Source organism: Sorex fumeus, unplaced genomic scaffold, assembly GCF_029834395.1.
Source record: "Sorex fumeus unplaced genomic scaffold, SorFum_2.1 ptg000064l, whole genome shotgun sequence".
Taxonomy (NCBI): Eukaryota; Metazoa; Chordata; class Mammalia; order Eulipotyphla; family Soricidae; genus Sorex; species Sorex fumeus.
The window spans coordinates 5,946,772-5,971,147 of NW_026606121.1; the positions used below are offsets into that span (position 1 = coordinate 5,946,772).

The 24,376-nt window shown below is 59.9% G+C and overlaps 2 protein-coding genes across 2 annotated transcripts; both read right to left on the reverse strand.

Moving 5' to 3' along the window:
• Window positions 1-275: 275 nt before the first annotated feature.
• On the reverse strand, window positions 276-11,765 carry SSU72 (SSU72 homolog, RNA polymerase II CTD phosphatase). Its single transcript, XM_056128457.1, has 5 exons — window positions 11,602-11,765; window positions 6,071-6,214; window positions 759-898; window positions 557-675; window positions 276-485 (listed from the first exon to the last, which is right to left on the reverse strand). Exons 1-5 carry the CDS (start codon window positions 11,679-11,681, stop codon window positions 384-386), a joined length of 585 nt encoding a protein of 194 aa, XP_055984432.1. The 5' UTR covers window positions 11,682-11,765; the 3' UTR covers window positions 276-383.
• A 6,183-nt stretch (window positions 11,766-17,948) lies between these two features.
• Window positions 17,949-18,857, reverse strand: FNDC10 (fibronectin type III domain containing 10). Its single transcript, XM_056128454.1, has one exon. It carries the CDS (start codon window positions 18,816-18,818, stop codon window positions 18,129-18,131), a length of 690 nt encoding a protein of 229 aa, XP_055984429.1. The 5' UTR covers window positions 18,819-18,857; the 3' UTR covers window positions 17,949-18,128.
• Between the last annotated feature and the right edge of the window lie 5,519 nt (window positions 18,858-24,376).

The window sequence follows — 24,376 nt, forward strand, 5'->3', positions numbered from 1 at the left end:
GCCGCCAGGGGACGCCCCCGGGCCGCCCCGCCCCGCGCGCCCGCCGGACCCCTCCCCGGGCCCCGCGCGGCCAGCGCGCGCCCCCATCGCCTCCCCGGCGGCCGCCGCGGCGGGACGGGCCGGCCCGGGCGCGCCTCCGGACGGCCGAGGGCAGCGCGCCGCGGGCCGCCGCGCCCCCGCCCGCGCCCGCGCCCCCCGGTCCTCCCCTGCTCGCAGCGCGCCCCCGCCCGCCCCCGCCCGCGGCGCCCACGCACACACACACGGAGACAGCCACGCGCGTGGGAAGGAAAGAACTTTATCTCAGTGTTCGCTCCCGAGCGCGGGGCGGCGCCGCGGCCCCCGCGGGCCCCCGCAGGTACACGCGGCTAGGCCCGCGGGGCTGCTCAGTAGAAGCACACCGTGTGCAGGAAGGCCCGGCCGCTCTTCTCCTCGAACTCCTGCAGCAGCTCGTCCATGTCGTTCTCCATGTCCTCCGTGTGCTGGATCTGCGACACAGGCCACGAGTGAGCGCCGGCCGGGACCCCCGCCGCGACCCCCACTGCCCAGCCATACTCACACACTGGCAGAGCTCGCAGATGAGGAAGGCGCCCAGGGTGGCCTCCTCGTGGTTGTCCTGGATGTCCACGTTGATGACATGCACCGGCTGGCAGGTCTCCTGCTCTCTGGAGTTGAGGTCTGTGGGGGCAGTGAGCAGGGCAGGGCATGGCAGGGCAAGCTGGCCCCGAGTCCCGCGCCCCCTGCCCGCAGGCGGAGCTCACCTTCCACCACCTGGTCGTATACCCTCTCCTCGCACGTGAGGATGAGGTCGAACAGGTCCTTGCAGTTCTGGAACCGCTCAGGCCGGGGCTTGATCCTCTTGTTGCGATCCAGCATGTGAAGGATTCCGTTCTGCGTGTAGCTGGAGCGGCGTTAAGGAACTCCTGCCCAGACCCCGGCCTGCCCCCAGACTGGCCCGTGCAGCTGCTCCTCGCGCAAGGTGGGCTGCAGGGTGATTGGCACTCTCCCCTTTTCTGAGCCCTGCCTGTCCTTATGTCCACCCCTCCCCAGCTGTCCTGGGAGCCAGGGGGAAGGGTGAGGGAGTGGCAGAGTGCAGACCCCCTATCTAGGAGACAGAGCTTCTGGGACATAAGCAGTCTTGGGGGACAGGAGGCAAGGTCAGAGGGCACAGATGTGCCATCCCCTGCAACCATAGGCTGCCAAGGGAGCAAGGGCAGAAGCCGGCCAGCTCAGTCACGTGAGGCCCAGCCCTTCAGGTGCCCCTCCAGGTTGGGGGTGCTGACCCACCCTACACCACAGATCCCATGAGGACAGTGTGGAAAGACTCGAGGCTCTGCGGCCAGTGCCCCTTCTCAAAGCCTGATGGGGGAAGGCACCCCTGGTTCGGTCTCTGGCACCATAGCAGTCCTGGGTCCTCAAACTAATGGACCCAACATCACTGGAACAACTCCCCTCACCTCCCCCCACCCCAAGAAATAGCACCTGGTGGTGTGTCTGGCCAGGAGGGGCCAGAGGCCCAGAACAGCCCCACCAGGTAGCACCTGCAACGTCTTTGGGACAACTCTGGGCGGGGCCCAGCCAACCAACACTAAGCCCCACAGAAGCCTGAGCATAGTACAGCCAGTAGGTGCCTGCCTTGCATGTGCTGGCCTGCATCTGACCTGTTGGGAGGGGGTCCTGAGGACTGCTCCACAGGGCCCAGAAACACCCCTTTCATTCCCCAGAGGGCACCCAGGGTCATCACACGCAGAATGGACACTGATACTGGGGGGAAGGGTCTCAGTGTGTGGGAGCCCATCCCAGAGAAGACAGCACAGCCCACCTCCATGGCGACTTGGGGACAGACAGGCTGGCCAGGAAATGGGGCCACTGCAAGGCATAACTCCCTGTGGGAGGGAACGTGGAGGCCAGGGCCAGGCCACAGCAAAGGCCCACCCGGTACCCAGACCCCGGCAACCTGTGCCCAAAGAGTGGGTGGTGCTGGCACTGAGGGGCAAGACCCATAGGACAGTGGCAAGAGTGTTTGCCTTGCATGTGGGCAGCCCAGCTTCAATACCTGGCATCCCCTAGGGTCCCCTGAGCACTGCCAAGAGTAATTCCTGAGCACAGGGCCAGGAGTCGGCCCTGAGCATTGCCGAGTGTGGCCCGAAAAACAAACAAAAACTAAAACAAAAAACTCAACAAAGACACAAGTATTTGACAGCATTGAACTGGGAAAAGAGGGTGAAGCAGTTTATTCTCACCTGAAGAAAAGCCAGAAGTTGGGGGTCTTGCTGGTCTCCTAAGCCGTGCTCTGGAGGCCAGGGGTACACCTTCCAGCTCTCAGCACGGGGCTGACTGGGCCACCACGCGGTGCTGGGGCGCACTGTCTGGGATAGGCGGGTGGGGGTGGGAGATGTGCAGGAGGTGCTTGGGGACACAGGTGCTAGAACAGAACCAGGTCAGGCGCCTGCATGCAAGTGTCCTACCCACTGTTCTAGCTCTCGGGCCCTGAAACTGCAAGGAAATGCATTGTGAAACTGTCTTTAGCTTCCGGGTTTGCTCTTGAATAAACAGCACTCCCCCAACCCCAGCAGCCACCTCTTTAGTCAAAACAAAATAGGCTGCAGAGCCTGGGGAATTTTGCATCTTGGAGCAGGGAGGTGATGCAGGGGCCAGGCCGACTCCTGGCACACTGTGGACCCTGAGCATCACCAGCCAGTAAAAAAGGAAAAGCTGCTAATTTGGGTCTGGAGCCATGAATTGGCCACACAAGTCTCTCCAACAGGCCGAACTTGAAGAGAGTGGGCCCTGTTTCCTAAGCCCAGCCTGTCTGTCCTCTGGGCGCCACACCAGAGAGCAGGTCTGGAGTGAGGACAGCTCCCACCCTCCCGGTGAAACATGGTCTCGTTTCTAGAGAGTCGGATTAATGCGGAGACACCACACTCACCAGGTGAAGTCAGACCAGGCCCCAGTGGGGAGCACACGGCCCCTGGGGACCCTGTTCTGGAACATGCTCTCCCTTCGGACTGACTCTACCACCCGCTGGCCGAGTTTCAACGAAGAGAGAGGCCTGGGCTAGGGGCTCGGCAGAGCACGCCAAGCCCAGAGCCCTTGCGAACCCACTGCAGGCCCGAGCCGCACATGCGAGGGGACTCCAGACCATCCTGCCAGGACAATGGTGCATTGGGATTTCACAGAACCCTGCTTCCAGGCATCTCTGGGCAGGCAGAGGGCATCCTAAGTGTGCCAAGCATACGGGGAGTAGAGGGACCAGCAGGTGCCCCGGTCACTGGTTTCAGGAGCAGGAATGCCCCACCCCCCGGCCCCAGAAGCTCAGAGCTAGCCCTACACCACAGGCTGAATCTGGAACCCAAGTCCCCTAAGCTGTGCCTGCAGGAGCAGTTAGTAAAGACAGGGAAGCCCCAGCCCCCAAACACACCCCTGGTGCTGGCTGGGGCCCAAGCAGACACACTTCCTGCCTCCGACCCGGACACGACTCTGCTGCCATGTGGGAGGTCACCCAAACCAGACACCCCTCAGAACAAAAGAGGAGACGAGGTGAGCCCTGGCAGGAACAAAGCAAAGACAATCTGGCCTGGGCCATGTCCCAAAGCTCTGGGAGAGAAACCACTGTCCAGACCAGCACTGCGAGCACCACTGCAGGTCATGTCTGGGGGAGTCTAGGGGGCTGGTCGTATGGAACACCCAGCTGAGGGCAGTGCCAGCCAGGGCCAGGGGTCTATCCTCCCCTCTGAGGTGTGGCAGGATGCAAGAGTGATGTGCTAAGTGTCTGGGCTGTCAGCAGACCAAGGGGAAGTCCCAGCAGAGCCACCTAACTCTGGTGCCCTTGGGTGTGAGCCAAAGGGGTTCTCACTGTGCAGGGTGTAGGGAATGAGCTCAGACCACACGCTCTGAGCTGAGCTGAAGCCTGTGAGAAACGAGGCACCCAGACAGGCGGTGGGTGTGGTGGGAGTATGTCCGGGGAAGTCACAGAACCTCAACCAACAAAAACAGTTTCTAAAAATTGCCCACATAGTTCAGGGGGGAGGGTGCTTGCTGCATGCCTTGCACAGTCACCCCAGGTTTGCTCCCGGCACCCCAGATGGTCTCCCAAGCACTGCCAGGAGTGATCCCTGCACAGAGCCAGGAGTATACTATGAGCACTGCAGGGTGCAGCACAAAAACAAAAACCAAAATCCCTCAAAAACTGGGGTCGAGCTCATTCTCAAGCCAATGTTCTCCCTTGAACACACATCTCGTTTGCTTGTCTTGTTTCTTTGCTCCCTTATTTTCTCTCTCCCCTCACATCTTCCTAAGAAAGTTTCAATAAAAACTACCTTGCGGGGCTGGAGCAATAGTACAGCAGGTAGGGCGTTTGCCTTGCACGCGGCTGACCAGGTCTGATCCCCAGCATCCATCCCATATGGTCCCCCGAGCACCATCAGGTGTAATTCCTGAGTGCACGAGCCGGAATAATCCCTGTGCAACACCGGGTGTGACCCAAAAGGCAAAAACAAAATAAAAACCTACCTTGCTGGGCCAGAGAGATGATAAGCGGGTAGGGCATTTGACTTGCATGTGGCTAACCCAGGTTCAATCCCCAGCATCCCATGATACCCCAAGCACTGCCAGGAGTAATTCCTGAGTGCAAAGCTAGGAGTAATCTCTGAGCATCACTGCGCATGAACCAAAATGTAGGAAAAAGAATTCTTCAGTGAGTAGGGCCTTCCCGGGTTTGATCCCCGGCACCCTATACGGACGGTCCCTAGTGTGCCAGAAGTGATTCCTGAGCGCAGAGCCAGGAGTCAGTGATGCTGAAGGGCTAAACACAAAAGAAATCAGGTACACAGGACAGCAGAGAATGACCCCTCCCCCATCCCCTTCCTTTGGCCTCCCCACACTTACTTAGGCAGGCCAGGTCAGGGAAGAAGCAAACCTGGAACCCCGGGGGTGAGCAAAGGAAGCGCAGCAGGTGGCTTTGCTACCTGGGCCATGTGGCTCAGGGGAAAACAGGCACTTCCCAGCAGGCATGCAGCCCGACTCACTGGCCCCCAGGACCAGCTACACGTACTGTGCCACTAAGGAGCGCAGAGGGGCCCAGGATGGAACCTGGGACTGCTGTGTGCAACTGCCTACCTGCTGCCACATGGCTCCAACCCTGACACGGTCACTTCTGATGCTCAGACACTGCCTCCCAGCTTCCTAATCCACCTTCAAACAAGACAATGCTCCTCGTTTATTGACAGGGACAGCTTCCCAGGTGGGTGTCTTTACCCACCGATTCAGGGGAGGACAATTAATCTGCTCAGGAGAGAAGCCCAGCCCCGTGCCAGCAGCCTGGCCGCTTCCTAACCCTGGTCCCAGCAGGAGGTATTCTCCCAGGCACAACACCCGGGTGCAACCACAGGAGCTGTCAGGGTCCCATCGTGCCACCCTGCTCTGCTCTATTCCCACAGACCACCCTCTGTGTGTGGCCCAAGAAGAGGCGGCGGAGGTTCAGGGCTTAGCTCTCGGTCCTGAAGCTGCTCAACAGGGATTGCAGACCCCCCAAGGCCCTGCCCCATCTGCCACGTGGATGCCATTTGCTTCTGCAAGTCCACTGCTACTCGCCAATCCCTGTCTGCACAATAGCATGGACACCTTCTCAAGTGCCCCTCAGGGGGTCAGTACAACGTCTAAACCAGAGCACACCTGTCAGAGTGACCTCAGGGTGGGCAAACCGGTCAGACTGTCCTGGGGCAGGGAAGCCGGTTAGACTATCTCAGGGTGGGCACACCGGTCAGACTGTCTCAGGGCAGACACACCGGTCAGACTGTCCCGGGGCGGAGACACTGATCAGACTGTCCCGGGGTGGAGACACTGATCAGACTGTCCCCAGGGTGGGCACACTAGTAAGACTATCCCGGGGGAGGGCACACCGGTCAGTCTGTCCTGGGGTCGGGAACACCGGTCAGACTGTCCCCAGGGCAGGCACACCAGTCGGACTGTGCCGAGGAGGGCACACCTGTCACTGTCCCCCAGGCAGGCACACCTGTCAGACTGGCACCTGGGCAGGCACACCTGTCGGCCCGGGGTTGGGGTGGCGGGATACAGCTCTTTGTCTTTCCTGAGCAGGTCGTTGTACATCTGGTCATAGGTGGTTTTGAAATCATAAACATTGGGCTTGTCAGGGGCAGGCCCAGGAAGCTTCACATGAGTTCCTGTTCCGAAGGAGCGGACGCTGAAGCCGCGTTTGCTGAAAGACACAAATGGAGAAAGAAATTCCAATTGGATGGTGCAAGACCAGAGCATCCAAAATCAGGGAATGAGGGAGCTGAGCGGTTGTGGGTAGTGACTGGAGAAAATGTTTTCATCTAGAACCTTCTTAGAATCTCCCACATTCTGCAGCCAGCTGCACCCCAGGCGAGAGGTTACCTAACCCCCCCCAGAAGCATGAAGTCCTACAGCGGGGCTCCCCAGGCACATGAGCTGCCCCCGCAAGGGTCCCTACCCTCTCCCCGGCCCCAGACCCGCAGGTCAGCCAGGGCCCCAATGAACCTCACTGGGCCCGCTCCAGGAAGGCAGGGACGGAGAGGTGACCCCTATCCACGCTAGTCCTTGTCTCCCATGGGTCCTTCTAGACTGCAGCGAAGGTCTGTGGCACCCACAGTGCTGTCATCCTCCCCCAGGTCAGGGAAGTGCATGCTCCCCGCCCTGCAGGACCATCCACACAGCAGTAGCTGTGGTGGCTGTGGACGCATGGACCAGAGGACAAGGAGTGGCCACCACAATCTCAGGGTGACAGTACATCAAGCTGGAGTGTCCATCTGTCCACCAATCAACCGTCTCTTGAAGCCCTGCCACTTTAGTGGCCCCATACCATGCCCAACACCCACCTAACAGCAGGGCAGCTGGCCACAGCCACACACCCATGAGGAATGGCCATGTGCTGGGAGCTGAGTTTCAGGTCAGAGTGGGAAGGGGGGGGGGTTGCGGGGCGGGGGACAATGGCAGGCAGCTGGGACCCAAGGCTGTGAGCAGTGGCCTCCATGCACCTGCCATGGCCTGCCCAGTTCATGCCAATCCTCAAGACAATCCTGAGTTGCCTCCCAGCCCCAGGAGCCCGAAGGACACGCTGAAGAGGAGGCATGCTTCTCAGAGGGTTCCTGGGGCCCCGGGAGTGCACAAATGCCCCTGCTCTTCAGCAAAGCAAGGACTCTGAAGGCCGTCTGGAGGCAAATGGCTGCAATTCTAGCGCTGGCCTTCACGCTAAGAAAGGACACGGGGACCCTCCTGGCCAGTGCCCACCACTTCGTGGGCACACAGTGAGTGTTTTGGTGCTGACCTCGCACTCGGGACACAGGGATAGTGACCCCTCTCCTTTTCTGAGGAGCACAGCAGGGACAGGTGAGAGACAGTCCTGGAGCAGTCCACAGCCCCGGGACACCCCCCCACACACACAAGCCCCTAAATTCTGCAAACATAAAGTTCCTTGCTTTCCCAAATACATGCTTACAAATGTAAAACCATTTCCCCCAGGACTGGGATATCTCCTGCTGCCTAGTGGCCACAGGGCCATCTGTCGCCATGAGTCTCTGTGACTGGATACTGCAACCCAGCAGAGGGAATGGGGACATGTGCAGCGGGCCTGGCCTAAGCAAGGGAGCCGTGGCCAGAGGCCGGAGCAGGGTGTGGGGAGATGAGCCGTTAAGTAAGGCCTGAAGCCTGCTGGACACACCAACTGGCCCCTCAGTGCCAGATGGGGTTCCCCAGTGGCTGCTGGGGCCAGAGTAGCCCCAGAGCAGGAGAGGAGGGAGAGTCCCCCCAGATCAGAACCCCTGTGGCTGTTGGGAGGAGGCAGTGTCCTCTTCTGCGTCCGTTCCCCCTCCACAAATGCTTCTTGGCTCTCAGGGCCTCCGACACAGCCAGGAGGCAGCCCACTGTGTCCAGGCCTGCAGGGCCCCGCTGTGCTGGAGGGCCAAGCACATCCTGCCTTCCCAGACCATTCTCCCCATCTCCCCCTCACCATACCCCAGCAAGTCTGGAAGCCCTGGCCCATCTACACAGCCTAGCAGCTGACCTGGATCAGGACTCAACACTGAGCACCACCAGGGGTCACTCATGAGCAGAGCCAGGGTGCAGCCCAAACCCAAAACAATCTCTTGACACCCCTAAACCCTGAAGGACCCCTGAAGATGGGCCCCCTCACAGGCCTGCCCAAGAGTCATCCCGCACCCCACCCCTCCAGACCACTGCACTGGCTGTGTGGTCACAGCCCCCCTTTCCTTCTTCCTGACGCTATTCTGTGTCCTACAAATAGCACTTTTTAATTTTTGGTTTGGGGCCATACCCAGTGGTACTCAGGTATTACTTCTGGGAGGGACTGGGGCCCCCAATGGAGTGCTGTGGATTAAACTCCAGTCAGCTACTGGCAAGGCAAGTTCCTTCCCCCACTGTACCACTCCCCAGCATCACAAACAGTACTTTTTTGTATGGTTGTCTCTTTGTGGGTCACACGCAGTGGTGCTCAGGGTTTGGGAACCATAGGGGGAGCTGGGATTGAACCTGGGCAGGCCACATGCAAGGCAGGTGCCCTCCTGTTGTACTACTGTTCTGGCCCCACACACATCAGCATTTCCTTTTCTCTTTTTTGGGTCACAGTGGTGGTGCTCAGGAGAATCCCATGGGGCCCCAGGGATTGAACCCAGATAGGCGAAATGCAAGGCAAGAACTGAACCCGTTGTACTATTGCTCTGGCCCACCAATCAGTACTTTTAAACCTAACTCAATTTCATTTCATAAACTTACGCAGTTCATGAAAGCAAAACATCATAAAAATTTCTTAACTGTGCTTTAGAACCCTGCAAATAGGGGCTGGAGCGGTAGCACAGCGGGTAGGGTGTTTGCTTTGCACACAGTTGACCTGGGTTCAATTCCCAGCATCCCATATGGTCCCCCGAGCACTGCGAGGTGTAATTCCTGAGTGCATGAGCCAGGAGTAATCCCTTTGCATTGCCGGGTATGACCCAAAAAGACAAAAAAAAAAAAACAAAAAACAAAACAAAACAAAAAAACCCTGCAAATAACGAGGTACAAATCACATACTTCTCAAAGATAAAAGACACGGAGTAAGCTCAAGCCTCAAGAATAAGAGCTAAATTCTTGACACCACAATGGAAAAATGGAAATAACGCCCAGGGAGGCTGTTCCAAAAGTGCCACTGGGAAAATGGTGGGAAGCTTAGAGATACCTACATCTGGGGCTGGAGCAATAGAGTACAGCAGGTTGGGTGTCTGCCTTGCATGTGGCCGGACCCAAGTTCGATTCCCAGCATCCCACATGGTCCCCCAAGCACCGCCAGGGGTAATTCCTGAGTGCAGAGCCAGGAGTAACCCCTGTGCATTGCTGGGTGTGATCTCCCCCCCCCCCAAAAAAGATGCCTACATCGAACAGTCCTGGGAATGGAGGGAAGCTTACAGATGCCTGCATTAGACACAGTCCTGGGGAATGGAGGGAAGCTTAAAGATGCCTACATCTGGCGGTCCTGGCTTGGCCTCTGGGGAGTCACAAAAAAAAAAAAATACATAAAACAGCAGGGAAAGAATGCTAGGTTTGGGCCAGAGCGATGGTACAGCAGGGAGGGCATTTTGCCATGCACGCGGCTGACTGGGGTTCGATTTCTAGCATCCCATATGGTCCCCCAAGAACTAACTACCAGGAGTAGTTCTGAGTGCAGAGCCAGAAGTAATCCCTGAGCATCGCTGGATATGACCCAAAAAGAAAAAACAAAACAAAACAAGAATGCTAGGCTCTTCTAGAGCAGACTGCGGATATGGTGAGACCAGAGAAAAGGATGCCAGGGCAGCAAAGCTGGAAAGCGGCTAGGGCACCCCAGGCAGCTGACCATATGCGCAGGCCAAGAGTGATCCGTGAAGAGAACCAGGAATAAGCCTTGAGCACTGCCAGGGGTGGCCCACAGACAAAAGACAAAGGGCCTGGGCCAGATTAATTGTTGCCAGGGCCAGCCAGAAGAAAAAGGCTCTGGGACCTGCGTGGTTCACCCAGACCAGTTGCGAGTCAGAGCAGGGGGTGTCCCTGAAGCAGCAGGGTGAGAAGAACCTAGAAAGGCACACATAATGGTCCGGTTGCTGGCCTCCAGGTTTCTACAGTGTTTCTGGCAACTGTATCACTATTTCAGTGACACAGGTGATGGAGCCTGGTTCCACCCTGAGAGCCCTGGCTCCTCATGCCTCCTGGGGTCAGAGGGACATCACAGCATGCACTGAGACAATTTGGGCTTAATCCCTGGCATCCTGATGGGGCTGGAGCAATAGCACAGCGGGTAGGTCGTTTGCCTTGCACTTGGCTGACCTGGGTTCAATTCCCAGCATACCATATGGTTCTCTGAGCACTGCCAGGTGTAATTCCTGAGTGCATCGCAGGGTGTAACCCAAAAAGGCAAAAAGCCAAAAAAAATAAAAATAAAATGAATTAAGTCCTGAGCGCAGAGCTGGGAGTAAGCCCGTAGCACTGCCAAAAGAAGTCAAAAATAAAACAAGCCTGTGACAATGGGCACTTACCCAGACTTACCGCCTCTGCCTTCTCCTGAGTCTGCCTGGTGCAGGCCAAGACTGCGCGGCAGATCCTAACACGCAGCTCTGCCCCACCCGCCCCGGGCCCTGTCCTGAGAGCGGGCAGGCTGAGGCCACTGGGAGACTAACGTCCTTAACCCGGTCCCGACTACACAAAGGCGAACGTGCAGAATAAACTGGGGACTCTCTGTGCTGAGGGGCGTCCTCCGGACTGGGAGCACACCCGGCCCCACCCCAACCGGGAACTGGTCAGGGCAGCACAAAGAGACACGGGCAGTGGGGAGGGTACCGGCCCCGCAGGTCCCTAGCACCACATTCGGTCCTCTAGGTCCGCCAGGGGGGACCCCTGAGAACAGAGCCAGGACAACTCCCTGGAGCCCATCTCCCACCCAAATGCCGAGCTCTCTTTTGGGGTTGGGCTTCTGGAGCCCATCCGGCGGAGCTGGGGTAAGGTGGAAGCCTCCTGGAGCCTGGAGATCAAAACGGTGTCAGTCCAAAGCCAGGCAAGGGCCGGACCTACTGGACTGCGTCTCCAGACCCCAGGTCCCAGGGAGTCCCCAGCAGGCACGTGGGGCGCGGGGTTCGGACCCCTAGTCTTCTGGCGCATGCCGAGCGTTCTAAACGTTTTAAAACTTGTGGCTGGGTCGCCCTTCGCAGTGCTGACTCGGGCTCAGGCCCCCACACCACGTATGCGCCCTCCGCGTCCCGCCAGGAACGACCCCGAGCACCGTCGGGTGGAGCCTCGAGACAGCCCACCGAAGTCCCTGTGCGGGGCCGGCGAGCCGGGGCGGCGGGCGGGCCGAGACCCCGTGCGGGGAGTCGCCGCGGCCCGCGGTCCCGGGCGGTGTCGGGTGTCGGGCGGAGGGCGGCGGGCGGCGGCGGCGGCGGTGGCGGGTGCCTCTCACTCGGAACATGGCCCGGGAGCAAGCGAACTCCGGGCCCGGGGTTCCGGCAGCGGCAGCGTCCGGCCCGCGGGGCCTCCCGGGCACTTCCGGCGGCGGAGCGGGCGCGCGCTGGCCGCGCCTGCGTTGCGGGGCGGCGGCCCCACTACCTGAGGATGTTGTGCGCCTCCATGCTCCGGTTCTGGTTGCTCGAGCACACCACCGCCACCCGCAGCGGCGACGACGGCATGGCGGCCGCACCTCCGCGCCGCCCTGCGCTGCCAGCCGGCCCGGCGCCGCCGCGGAGCCAAGATGGCGGGCGCGCCGGGCGGAAGCCGTGACGTCAGCGCGCCGCGCCGGGCGGAAGCCGTGGCGTCAGCGCGCCGCGCCCCTGCCCCTCCCCGGGCGCGCGTGGCTGCGGACCCCGCCCCCGAGGAGCGGCGCCCGGGTTCCCGGGAGGCAGCTGCGGGAGCGATGCGCTCCGCGGGCCCCGCCTCGTCGCAGCCCGCTGTGTCCTCGGCGAGCTCGGGTCCCAGAGGCGCCCCTGAAGCGGCGTGACGACCAGCGCCTCTTGACGCCACAGCCTCCTCTGGGCGGCCTGCTCAGACGGCGGCCGGGGCCGTCCCGCACGTCGCCCGCCGAGAATGACGCCTGAGCAGGGCCTGAAGGAGCATCCCCCGCCGCGGTGGGCCCAGCAGCGCCGTCGAGAGGACGGCAGGGGCGAAACGTGGGACGCGGTGACGAGACGACGCGGACTCGGGAACCCCTTGGAGGCAGGAAGGCGGTCGCCAGCGGCGGCACCGGGACCGCCTCAGAGCAGGGGTGTGTTTGGGAAGCTGCTTAGGAAAAGGGGCCCAGTGTCGGCGTTAAAAACTTGGGGTGCTTCTGTTTTGCACCAGATTGCAAAGGGAAGACAGTCTCGATACCTCCACTAGTTCTGTTCCGCACGTGGGAAGTATTCGTTCCTTTGTGTTTTTGTGAAAACAGGATGGCGAGGCCAGACAGGTGGTCTGAGGCACTTTCCTTTCGTGTGTTTCTGACCTGCATTCGATCTCTGACAGGGTCTCCCAAGCACCACCAGGAGCAACCCTCAATACATCTGGGTGTGGTCCAAAAACACAAAATAGGGGCTGGAGCGATAGCACAGCGGGTAGGACATTTGCCTTGCACGCGGCTGACCCGGATTCCATTCCCAGCATCCCATATTGTCCCCTGAGCACCATCAGGGTTAATTCCTGAGTGCAGAGCCAGGAGTAACCCTTGTGCGTCGCCAGGTGTGACCCCCCCCCCCAAAAAAAAGCAAAAAAAAAACCACAAAACAATTGTGACACTGGAGAGATAGCGCTGAGGTTAAGGCACATTGTTGGCACCCACCAACCCTGATTTGAATCCCCAGCACCACACAGGCCTGCTGAGCACTGGCTGGGCTCACTCCTGAGCACAGAGCTAGAAATAGCCCCTGAACATGGCTGATAAATCCCAACACCCACCTCAAATTATCCCCAGGGGGGTGGGGCAGTGGCTCAAGGACTGGAGTGGTGCTTAACCCTGGGTTTGATTCTTAGCACCGCAGGGTCCCCTGAGCACTGCTGAGTGGCACAAGAAAAGGAAATGTAAGGAAGCTTCTTCACATTTCAAGATTTTGCTAGTCACAAGGACAAACAGATGAACTGCTGCTGTGGATTGTGGGATTCACTTCTCCACATTTCAAGTTATTGCTGGTCACAAGGACAGATGAGTTTCTGCTATGGATTGTTGAGGGTTCCACACCCAACCTAGAGGCATTGACTTGGGGTCCGTGTGTGGTGCCAGGGATTTGAACTGGGTCAGCCACATATGCAAAGACAGTCCTCACTCAGCCCTGTACCATCATCTTGAGGCCAGGATTGAATTGTGTTCCCCAGAAGAGTGGCTGATGTCCACCCACTTGTGGATGTGGCCTGATCTGAAGCAGAAGTATCTGCAGTGAATCAAGCCCTGTGAGAAGTGTCTGGGCGAGGGAAGGACAGCCTGATACAAGACCCAGTGACATAGACCTCGTCAGTGCTTTGAGGGGTGTGCCAAGATCCAGGCTCAGCACAGCACCAGCCTTCAGGCCAACAGGAAGCCCCTGCCTCTACCTCTTCTGACCGCTTGCAGAACATGGGAGGGCTGCTGCTGCCTCAGTTCTGAAGTTGCCTCATACCCACTCACCTATGGCAGTAGACACAGGGGCCTCCTCTGCCAACTTAAGAGCCCTCTTACACGGAATGGTCCAGACTGCTGGTGGAGCTATAGGAAACTGAGAGGAAGAACTCACAGAAGCATTTGAAGCCCAGGAAGAAGAGGGCTAACATGCAAGCACCCCAGCAAACCCTGATCAACTGAGTTTCTATGTGTAGCTTGTATCAGCCTTACCCAGGTGGCAGAAAGTGACCATGCACTGAGGGGTGAGCGACCCCTGAGAATGGCAGACAGGTCTCATGGAAACATCCACAGCAGCTGCTCTTCACAAGGCCAAGATCAGAGAGGAGGATGGATTCCACTCCTCAAACAATGGATACTAAGCACCTTGGTGTAGGAGACGTGTGGAAGAACTGGATGAGGGCGTTGTTCTAGAAGGAGGGAACTGGGAATGGGACAGAGTGGGCAAGAGTAGATGACATGCTGACAGTACCCCCATCACACACACATCACACACCCTCACATTATAGACCAACACCCACCCATCACTGACCATACCCCCATAATACACCTCAGACTAAATTCCCCCACATGTACACCACAGACCACACACATACACACCACAGACCACACACATACACCACAGACTACACCTACACCCCCACAAACATACCTCAGGTCACACACCATAGACCAAATCCCCTGCACATACACCACAGGCCACGGATAAAATTCCTAACTACACCACAGACCACACCCCCATACACCCACACACATCCCACAGACCAAACCCCACAAAAACACAGATTCCCCCTACACATACACCACATCTCACACACACCTTACTCTATAGGCCACATACCCCACACCAGAGACCACAAACCAAATTCCCCACACACATTACACTGCAGATCACACACCACACTTCCACAAATACCCCATGCCCACACATACAACAGACTACACACTTCACGTGTACAGATTGCAGCCCAATACATACACCATAGGCCCAATCCTATCCCACACATACACACCATAGACCATATATACACCACAAACCTCACACACCCTAGACCACACCCAACATGTACACCACAGAGCACACATCTACACACACCATAGACCATACCCCCATACCACAGACCTCACCTCACACCCAACATAAACACCACAGACCACATACCACCACAGACCACACACCACCACAGACCAAATTCCCCCCTCACATGTAGCACATACCCGCACATCACAACTCACACACACATTCACTGTAGACCACAGATCACACACTACAGACTGTACCCCCCACACCACTCCCAAATCCACCCCACAGACCACATACTTAATACCCCAACCACAGACCACATACCCCACACCCTAACCTTAGACCATCACATCTCACAAACTACACATCCACTACACTCCATACCCACACTACAGACCAGACCACACAATTCACACCCCAGAACATAGATCATACCTCCACATATATCACACACCTATACACCATAGACCACACACCTCACAGATCTCATATATCCCCACACCCATTCAGACCACAAACACTTACACTCAACAGACCAAATACCCCAAACCCACACATACTCTACAGACCATACGCCCACAGGCCACATACACCCTATGTACATCCATACACCACTGACCACATGCACTCCACACACCCTAGAGATCCCCACACCAAAGTACACACCACACACACCCAACATACACCTGCCCACCCACATGTAACAGACCACATACACCACACACACATACCAGACTACATAACCCCCCCCATATAACCAGATCTACATACCACACTCCCTATATACATACAACAGAGACCACATACATCCCACCCACATCACAGACCAGTATATTCTCACATCAGAGACCACATTCCCACACCACAGACCACACCCCCAATCAGACCACACCCAGATCACATATACTACCATATCACAGACCTCATACACCCCCAAACCATAGACCAAGCACAACATGGAGCACACACACCCCAAGTGAGAAACCCAATATATATCACACTCCATACTCCCCTAAACACATCTAACAGACCACACACTCTACATCACACAAACATTCCCTCACTATACACCCCACCCCACACATATACACCAAACTCCACAAACTAGCACCACACCCACTCTATACCTACACATAGCACAAACCACCCCCCACATACATCACATCCCCCCAAATCTACCATGCACCCCCCACACCATGTCCCACAACATCCTCACATATATCAAGCCCCCCATACCAGACCATACATGCCATACATGCCCTCATCCAGATACACCCGTATCACAGATCACATCCCCACTGCAATCACAACACTCCCAAGACCCATACCACAGTTCAGGCCACACACACACACAAATTACACCAGATCCCCCAGATTATACCCCCATACCAGAGGCCACACACACACCAGCAGACACCCTATATGCACCTACACGGTTCACCCAGGTCAGCTTTTTAGCAGAGCTTCAAGAATGACGGGAGTGAGGAAGTTAGGGGGCGCTCCCTCACTCCGCCCCTAGCTTCCCTCTGGGGGCACTGCAGGGTGCAGCTCTGAGGGTTTCCATTTGGAGGAGGCATGTCCCCTCAGCCCAGCAGAGGCCAAGATGTTCTGCGTGCTCTGGTGCCCCAGATCTCATGGAGACCAGATGGAACACCTGGGGCTGTCAGTAGGTCCTGGAGACCAAATCCAACCACACCCTGGATCAGGTGCTGGGGGAAGAGGGGCTGTGAAACGGACTCAGAGACTACTGCAGCCACAGCCCAGGAAGAGCAGCCCTATGGGGACAGCAGCACACATAGAGGGCACCTAGTGAAGGGTGAGAAGGTGCTCAGAGAGCCCCTCCAGTGGTGCAGCTGTGCGGGTGCTCAGAGAGCCCCTCCAGTCACCAGGGGACCCCAAGCAGCATTCCCCTCCCCCTCCCCCACCTGGATTCTGAGGTCAGGGCTGCATGTGTCCAGCTCTAGCCTGTGTAAAGATGACTACCTGGAAAGGGATCGATCCCCTAGGAGCAGACACACCCAGGGACACGAGGTAATGGAACCCCAGAGGGGTGGGGGAGGCAGGGAAAGTGCATCTGGGTGTTTGGGGGCAGGGCTGAGCGCCCCCAGGAACCTCAGGAGGTCTGTTGGGGCGCACAGGCTGTCACAGCACCTGCTCCTGCATATGGGACCCCTTCCTCCGCCCCCATGAGTCCCAAGCCCTTCTGCTGAGGGTCCCTTGAATGAACCCCTCCTTTTCACAGAGATCCTTGTTTTGTTGGGGCATTCAGGGCAATGAAGGGGATCTGGTCCCAGGGAGTGTGTACTCAGCCTCCACCAGGTCTTGCCTTATGTTTCTGACCACGCAGCCCACATGCCTGGTGCAGCGCTGATGACCCTCTGAGCACCGAATCCCTGCAGGGGCAGCAGGAGGCCCAGGTCCCCCACCCCCGCAGAGCTGTCAAAGCCACAGCTGCGCCCACCCGAGGGATGAGTCATCCCGAGCAGGCTGCCAGCTGCGGGCTCCCAGGGACCTTAGGACTTGCAGAGCCGGGGAGCCCTCAGTCCCCTACAGCCCTCAGGCGCTGCCCACCCTGGTGGAGGGGCCAAGCAAGCTCTGCTGAGAACCACACATCCAACTCCCCGCACCCCACTGCCTCCCAAAGAATCACACCAGACGCCGTCTTGGTCTGAGGACGATGGACGTGTGGATATGGACACAAGGCTCAGCGGGGCGGGCAGGGGAAGGTCACGGGACAGAGGTAGGGAGCGCGCTGGGGGCGCTAACGGCCGCGGCAAGAGGACGAGGGCAGAGCCCAGAGCCCCGGGGTCCCTGCGCCACGTGTCTGTCCGGGGGCTCGTTCGGCCCGCACGGGGCGTCCAATCCACGGAGCGGGGGTCGACGGGCCCGAGGCATCTACTTAGGCTCCAGCCCCAGCCGCGACGGTGACGCTGCCCTTCGCCCGCCCGCCGCTCCCGCACGTCGGGCCGCAGCGCGAGCGCGCACGGGGGGGCCGGCGAGAGCTGCCCTGACCCCCACCGGCTCGCGCTGGGCCAGGCTCGCCTGCAGGCTGGTCACACTGGCGTCAGCAACGCCCGAGATCGGAGGGGCCTCCCGCGGGGCGGCGGGGCCAGCGCCGGGGCCACGGGCGCCCTGGGAAGGCAGAGCACAGGGGCGGCTGCGGGGGTTCCCATACTAAGGCACGAAGCTAACCTAAGCCCGCCGGGGTGACGCGGGGACACCGGCTCCGAGGGCCCCCCTCGAGCCGGTAAGCGCACGGTGAAGTAGCAGTGGAGGGGGGGCGCCGCTCCTCGCCCCCTTCAGAGCGCCCCGGCCGCGCCCCCCGCTTCCGCTCGGGCCCCAGGGCCAGTTCGGGCCGGGGGCTGGGAGTCGGCCGCGGCGCCGGGAAGGGGGCGCGATGACCGGGGCAGTTCTCGGCTCTCTCCAGCTGGCCCCGCGTCGAGCCGGTGGGGAGCCGATCCGGGCGGGGTCGGGAGACGCTCCAGCGGCTCACGGCTGCCGGCGCAGGCCCGGACGCCCGAAGGCCGGGTGCATGAGGTTCTCGGTGATGTAGGCCACCAGCAGGCAGATGACCACGAGCATGACGCAGATGGAGCCGCCCACCGCCGTCATGGCCACCACGATGTCCCGCATGCCGGCCGGCTCGGCGGCGAACTCCACGCATTCGGCGCGGCCGGCGGGCTCCGGGGCGGCGGCGGCGGCGGCGGCGGGGTCGGCGCGCAGCGGCAGCGGCTGCAGGCACAGGCGGTAGCGCACGCCGTCGTGCACGTCGGCCAGCAGGTAGTCGCGGCAGGCGGCGCCCAGCAGCACGCGCTCGCACGGGAAGCGCGTGTAGGCGCCGCGCCACGAGCAGTTGAGCGCGAAGGCGCGCACGCGGCGCGCGGCGGCCGGCGGCAGGCGCCACTGCAGCAGGACACTGCGGTTGCGCAGGACGCTGGCGCGCAGGGAGTCGCTGGCCGAGGGGTGCGCCGCGCAGCCGGGCGCCTGGCACTGGAAGCCGCGCGCCGGGCTGCGGAAGCACAGGCGCCCGCCGCCCGCCTCGGGGCCCTCGGGCAGCACCTTGTAGGGGCACCAGGGCGCATCGGCCGGCGGCTCCCAGCCCGGCGGCGTCGGGACGGCCGCGGCGCAGGGCGGCGGCGCGTAGGCGGCCAGCAGCAGCAGCAGCGGCGGGGCGCGCATCCTGCGGCGGGGCCGGGGCGGCGGGGCGCGGGCTCGCGGGCGCACGGCGCGGGCGCTGGGTCACGCGGGCCGCCGCTCCCCGCGCTTGCCCCGCGCGCCGCGCCCTCAGCCGCCCGCTCCGACCCGCCCCCGCGCCCCGTGCGCGCTCGGACCCGCGCGGCGGCGGCGGCGGAGGCGGGGCCGCCCCGAACCCCGCCCCCCTTAACCCTCGCGGGGCCGTGGCCCTGGAGGGCGGCCCGGTCAGCGCGCGTTCCCGGGGGTCGGGCGCGGGGTGGGCGCGCGGGTCGTGTTCCTGGCGCCGCCCCAGACGGCCGGGACGCGCTTTCCCCCGCGAGGGGAACCGCGGAGGCGAAGGAAGGGTCCCGCCTGCCTGGACGGGCGGGCGAGGAGGGGAAAAGGGCGTTCGGTTCCGCCCGGTTGAGAGTGAACGGGCCTGTGCGAAAAGAGCTCCCGCTCATCAGGCTCGGAGGAGGCTGCCTCCGTCGGGCGCAAGGGCCCGCGCTCCGCTGCCTCCGGGACCGGTCCCACGACGTCCTCCTCTGTGCCCGCTCACGTTTAGGACACTCCCAGGTCAAGGGACAGGCCACTGCAAGGGGGCTTCTGGCTGAGGGAGATGGGATGGTCCTTGTTCCTGAGGGTCAGAGCTGGGTGCAAGCCCAGCTGCTGTGTGGCCCCTGGGGCAGGACCCCCTCCCGGATCTGTCGCTCGTTCTGGCCAGGACCCACTGCTGGGGAGCTGGGCAGTGTCCACAGGCTCCTCAGGCAGGAAGAGCCCTGGCTCTCCCCTACCCCCAGCTCTGTGCGGGACCCTGAGGACCCTGCTCGGGAGCAGAAGATGGTGGGCACGCTCCTTGGGGCACTGGGCCACTTGCCAGGCCTCTCCCGGGCAAAGCAGCCGCTCAGGGGAGTACATCTTTGGGTGCTGACCAGCCTGAGCTCAAGGGTGCCTGTGTACCTCCTGCTTCAGGTAGGACAGTGCCTCTGGGGCACTGAGCTCAGACCTTCTGGGGGCAGAGGAAGCCTGGTTTGCAGGAACCTGCCTTACCCAGCTCTGCCGCTGCCTCCTGGAGACACTCAGGCCCAGTTCCCCGCCAGCCCGCGAGAAAAGTGCGGAATCCCAAGGTGGGGGCCGTTTGTTCTGGTCCCGGGTCCCACAGTCCAAGATATGGTGGTGAATAGGCCACCCACTTGGCCAGCTGCACTGAACTGTGTGATCTGGGACACCTGCTGCCCTCAGAAGCAGGTACCACTGCCGGGCTGCGGCGGGAGGCCTGGTCAGGATGTCTGCTGCATTGTTCGGTCCTGCCTCCCTGCCCAATCCAGCCTCCCTGCCTGGTACTGCCTGCCTGTTCTTGACTCCCTAGTTCTGCCTCCTGCCCTGCCCTTCCTTCCCACCTGGTCCAGTCTCCTACCTGGTCCTACCTCCCCACCCGGTCCTCCTCCCTGCCCAGTCCAGTCTTCCTGCCCTGTCCAGCCTCACCACCCAGTCCATCCTCCTATCCAGTCCAGCCTCGCTGCCTGGTCCAACCTCGCTGCTCGGTGCAGCCTCCTACCCAGTGCAGCCTCGCTGCATGGTCCAGCCTCCCTGCATGGTTCAGCCTCCCTGCCCAGTCCAGCCTCACCACCCAGTCCAGCCTCCTACCCGGCCCAGCCTCGCTGCTTGGTGCAGCCTCCTACCCAGTGCAGCCTCGCTGCCTGGTCCAGCCTCCTACCCAATCCAGCCTCCCCTCCTGGTCCAGCCTCCCCACTTGGCAGCAGGGAAATGATCTGACACATGTGGGCTGGCCCTGGGTATGGGTTTCCAGGGAGGGGCCCGGCTCATGTGTGTGAGGCTGGCTGGGAGTGGAGGCTGCGGGCTCTGTAGTGCCTGCCCTGTAGCTGAATGTCAGACATGTTTGTCGGGGACCTGAGGCACCAGCTCTGCAGCTGTTTCCTGTTTTCTTGAGAAACTTCTGCACAGAAAGAACAGAAGGTGCCAGAACATCAGGTGGTCTTGGCTTCTTGTCCTTGGAGGACATCCACCTGCCACCTACAGTCCCAGTGCCCACAGGCTCCTGCTGACCAGCTCAGTCCCCTGCTTCCCAGGTCTGTCTGTGCTCAGCCTCGGGGCTGCTTAGACAGTTGAGCCGAGGGAGCCTGGGCTTTGAGGCCCCGGGGGACCCCAGCCTCTACTTTGCTCACTGCTTCAGTGCAAGTCTTTTGTGTGTGAGAGCACATGCTCTCGGGGACCCACCCAAACCAGGGAGGGGCTGCCCTGTGGGGGCTGGAGGGCACCCACCCCATAGGCTGAAGTGTGTTGTCACCCTGGACCTGTGTCCCATCTGGGGCCTCTTTGTCCTCCCCATGGGCAGGGAGCACACAGGGCTCCTATGCCTGAGACTTTGCGGTGACTGGAGCTGGGGCCCCTGGGGTGAGGCTGGAGCAGCCATGGGGGTGTGGGGGTGTGGGGACCCCTGGGACTCATGGCAAGAAGAGCAGCCAGGACAGCACCATGTACCTGGGTCTAGAGCACAGGGTGTCCCCTGGGTCCCCAGGACGGGGCATCTTTGGAGTTCCCAGCATGGAGTGTCTTAGGGTCTCGAGCCTGGGCTATCTGCGGGGTCCCTATCACAGGATGTCTGCATGGCCCCCAGGATTGGGCCATTGGTGGGAGCCCTGACAGGAGTGTCTTAGTGTCCCCAGCATGGGGCATGCATGGGGTCTGCAGCCTGGGGTGTCTTAGGGATCCTAAAATGGGGTGTTGGGGCCAGGTGGGGTCACCTGCACCCGTCCCACTTCCTGCAGCTTCTCGGGCTGTGAGGACTGACAGAACCTCCAGTGTTCGCTGAGAGACCCTAAGACACCTGACTGGCTTTTGGGGTCCCTGTAGTACCGCGTGCTCTGTGGTCAGGGCTCTGTGGCTGGGTGAGCTGGGGAGGCGCTGCCAGCTTGAACCAGCTGGAGACCCCCTCATGTGTGAGGAAGGGTGGGGACAGCATCGTGCTGGAGCCTCAGGGGCCCTGGTGGTGACCCAGGGAGGGATCTGTAGCATCCTTCCACCCCTGCCCGCCACCGACCCACAGTGCAAGTAGGGAGCCCCAGGTTCTGCTGGGCGGGTGTCTCCATGGCCACACCACAATGGGCAGCGGTCACCAGACCCTCAGGACAGCAGCAAGGGGGCATGGAGGGAGTGCTGCTCGGACTGGGTCCTTTCTCTTTCTGCCTGCAGGTAGCCTGAGGGAGAGTGGGGGGCCTGCCCATCTCAGCTTGGCCCTGGGACTCCTGGCCACGGTGCCGTGGGGCCGGTGAGGAGGGCAGCTCTTTTCCCGTGTCTGTCTACTCCCGTATTTCCAGCTCCGGGTTGGCCAGGAATGCCCACCCGTCCGTGCTCTGAGCTCTGGGGCCAAGAGGATGAATTCTGATATTCAGAATTCAGTGAGACTTGTTGTTACTGTATTTGGCATATCGAATACATCACGGGTAGCTTGTCAGGCTTTGCCGTGCAGGCGAGATACTCTCGGTAGCTTGCTGGGCTCTCTGAGGGGGTGGAGGAATCGAACCCAGGTCGGTCGGGTTGGCCGCATGTAAGGCAAACACCTTACCGCTGTGCTATCGCAGCTGGAACAATATCACAGCGGGTAGGGCGTTTGCTTTACACGCAGCCAACATGGCCGACCCAAGTTCAATTCCTTTTCTAACCCTCTCAGAGAGCCCGGCAAGCTACTGAGAGTATCTTACCTGCACGGCAAAGCATGGCAAGCTACCTGTGACGTATTCAATATGCCAAAAACAGTAACAACAAGTCTCACAATTTGTTGTGAGATGTTACTGGTGCCCGCTTGAGCAAATCGATGAACAACAGGAGGACAGTGTTATGAACAGTGCAGAATTCAGTGGAGTCCTGGGGATTGCTTGCCTTGCCCCTTCAGCTCTACTTCCTGAAGGTGACATTCACGGAACACCTGTTTCTTTGGGGGCATGCCGGGTGCCACTTCCACTCGAACGCTCAACCCTCTGAACACTCTCTCTGGTCCCAAGTGACACCAGCTTACAGGGACTGTCAGCGAATCTGTCAATGCAGCTTTGAGCCCGTGGAGGGGCAGGCACAGCCCCCCAGCGAGCATTGTGGCGGCAACCACCCGCGTCTCATCTCTGTAGCCACTTCTTGCTCCCTGGGGCTGACTGGGTCTTTCATGCAAACACTCAGGTCTGGCATCATGCTTTGGGGGACACTGCTGTGACCCCAGTGCCTCAACCTCCTTGGCATCGAGCATCCACCTTGGGAGCCTCTGTTGAGGGGACCTCAGTGCACTTCCCCTTTGGGCTCCAGGGTCCTGCTTTTGTCCTTTCTCTCCCAGATGGACTTGCTGCCATCCGGTGCTCCTGTGCCCTTCAGCACAGGGCATATCCAAGAAACGGTCCCCTTGTGCCCTAAAGACAGAGCAACATCACACATCCTAGGTATGGGTCACTTAGCAGGGGACCACAGTTCCTGTGATCCATGCCTTCCTCATCTGTACTCACCTCATGCCTGTTGTAGTCATGTCCGCGGTGGCGGCGGTGCTGTTTTTAGGGGCCCTCTATTTGCTTTTGTTTCTTTGGACTATGCCTGGGAGTGCCCAGGGTCCACAGTGAATACACACTGTCACTCTGCCCTCCTTGCTGGGGGTGCTCTCTTCACAGTGTCTGATGAACAGGAAACTTTCCTTTTGAAGCTTAGTTACCTTCTTGGGGGACAGATGGCAGAACTTGGAGGTTGGATACCGGCAAGCACCTCTCCTCTATACCACCTATCTCTGCCATTTGTATCTTTGTGTTTTGGGGCCATACAGTGCTCAGGAATTATTCCTGGTGTTGCTCAGGGGACCATATTGGGTGCCAAACCCAGGAACCAAATTCAGATTGGCTGCATGCAAGTCAAGTGCCCTACCTGCTGTACTATCTTTCAAGCCCCACTTGTGTACACACACACACACACACACACACACACACACATACATTTTTTGGGGGTCACACCCAATGCTTAGGTTTTTTCTGGCTCGGCACTCAGGAATAACTTCTGGCGGTGCTCGGGGGACCATATGGGATGCTGGAAATCGAACTCGGGTTGGCCATGTGCAAGGCAAACACCCTACCCACCGTGCTATCACTCCAGCCCTTATTTTTATTATTTACAGTTCAAATGCCAAGTTTAAGGCCATGAAGACCCACCCTTGGATTTCTCTGATTGTACTTTGAGAGTGCTGTTTCGTTTGGGGGCCACACCCAGTGGTGCTCAGATCTTCTTCTTGGCCCTATGCTCAAGAATTGCTCCTGGCAATGCCAAGTAACAAAGCAGGGTCAGCCACATGCAAGGCAAGTGCCTTAGCCCTGCCCTCATTTCTCTGATTCAGAAATTGTTTCCTTAATGACCTCTCCAGACCTTTCACTGCTCATGTGGGCCCACTGAGTGTGTTGATCTGATATTCTGCAGTTTTGCTGGTCTGGAGGTGACTGTGCCTTGTTCACACCAGACCCGGGGCAGTGACTTGTGTGGGCTGCCTTGTCTGCACCGGGAGGCCATGGGCAGGGAGGTGGCTC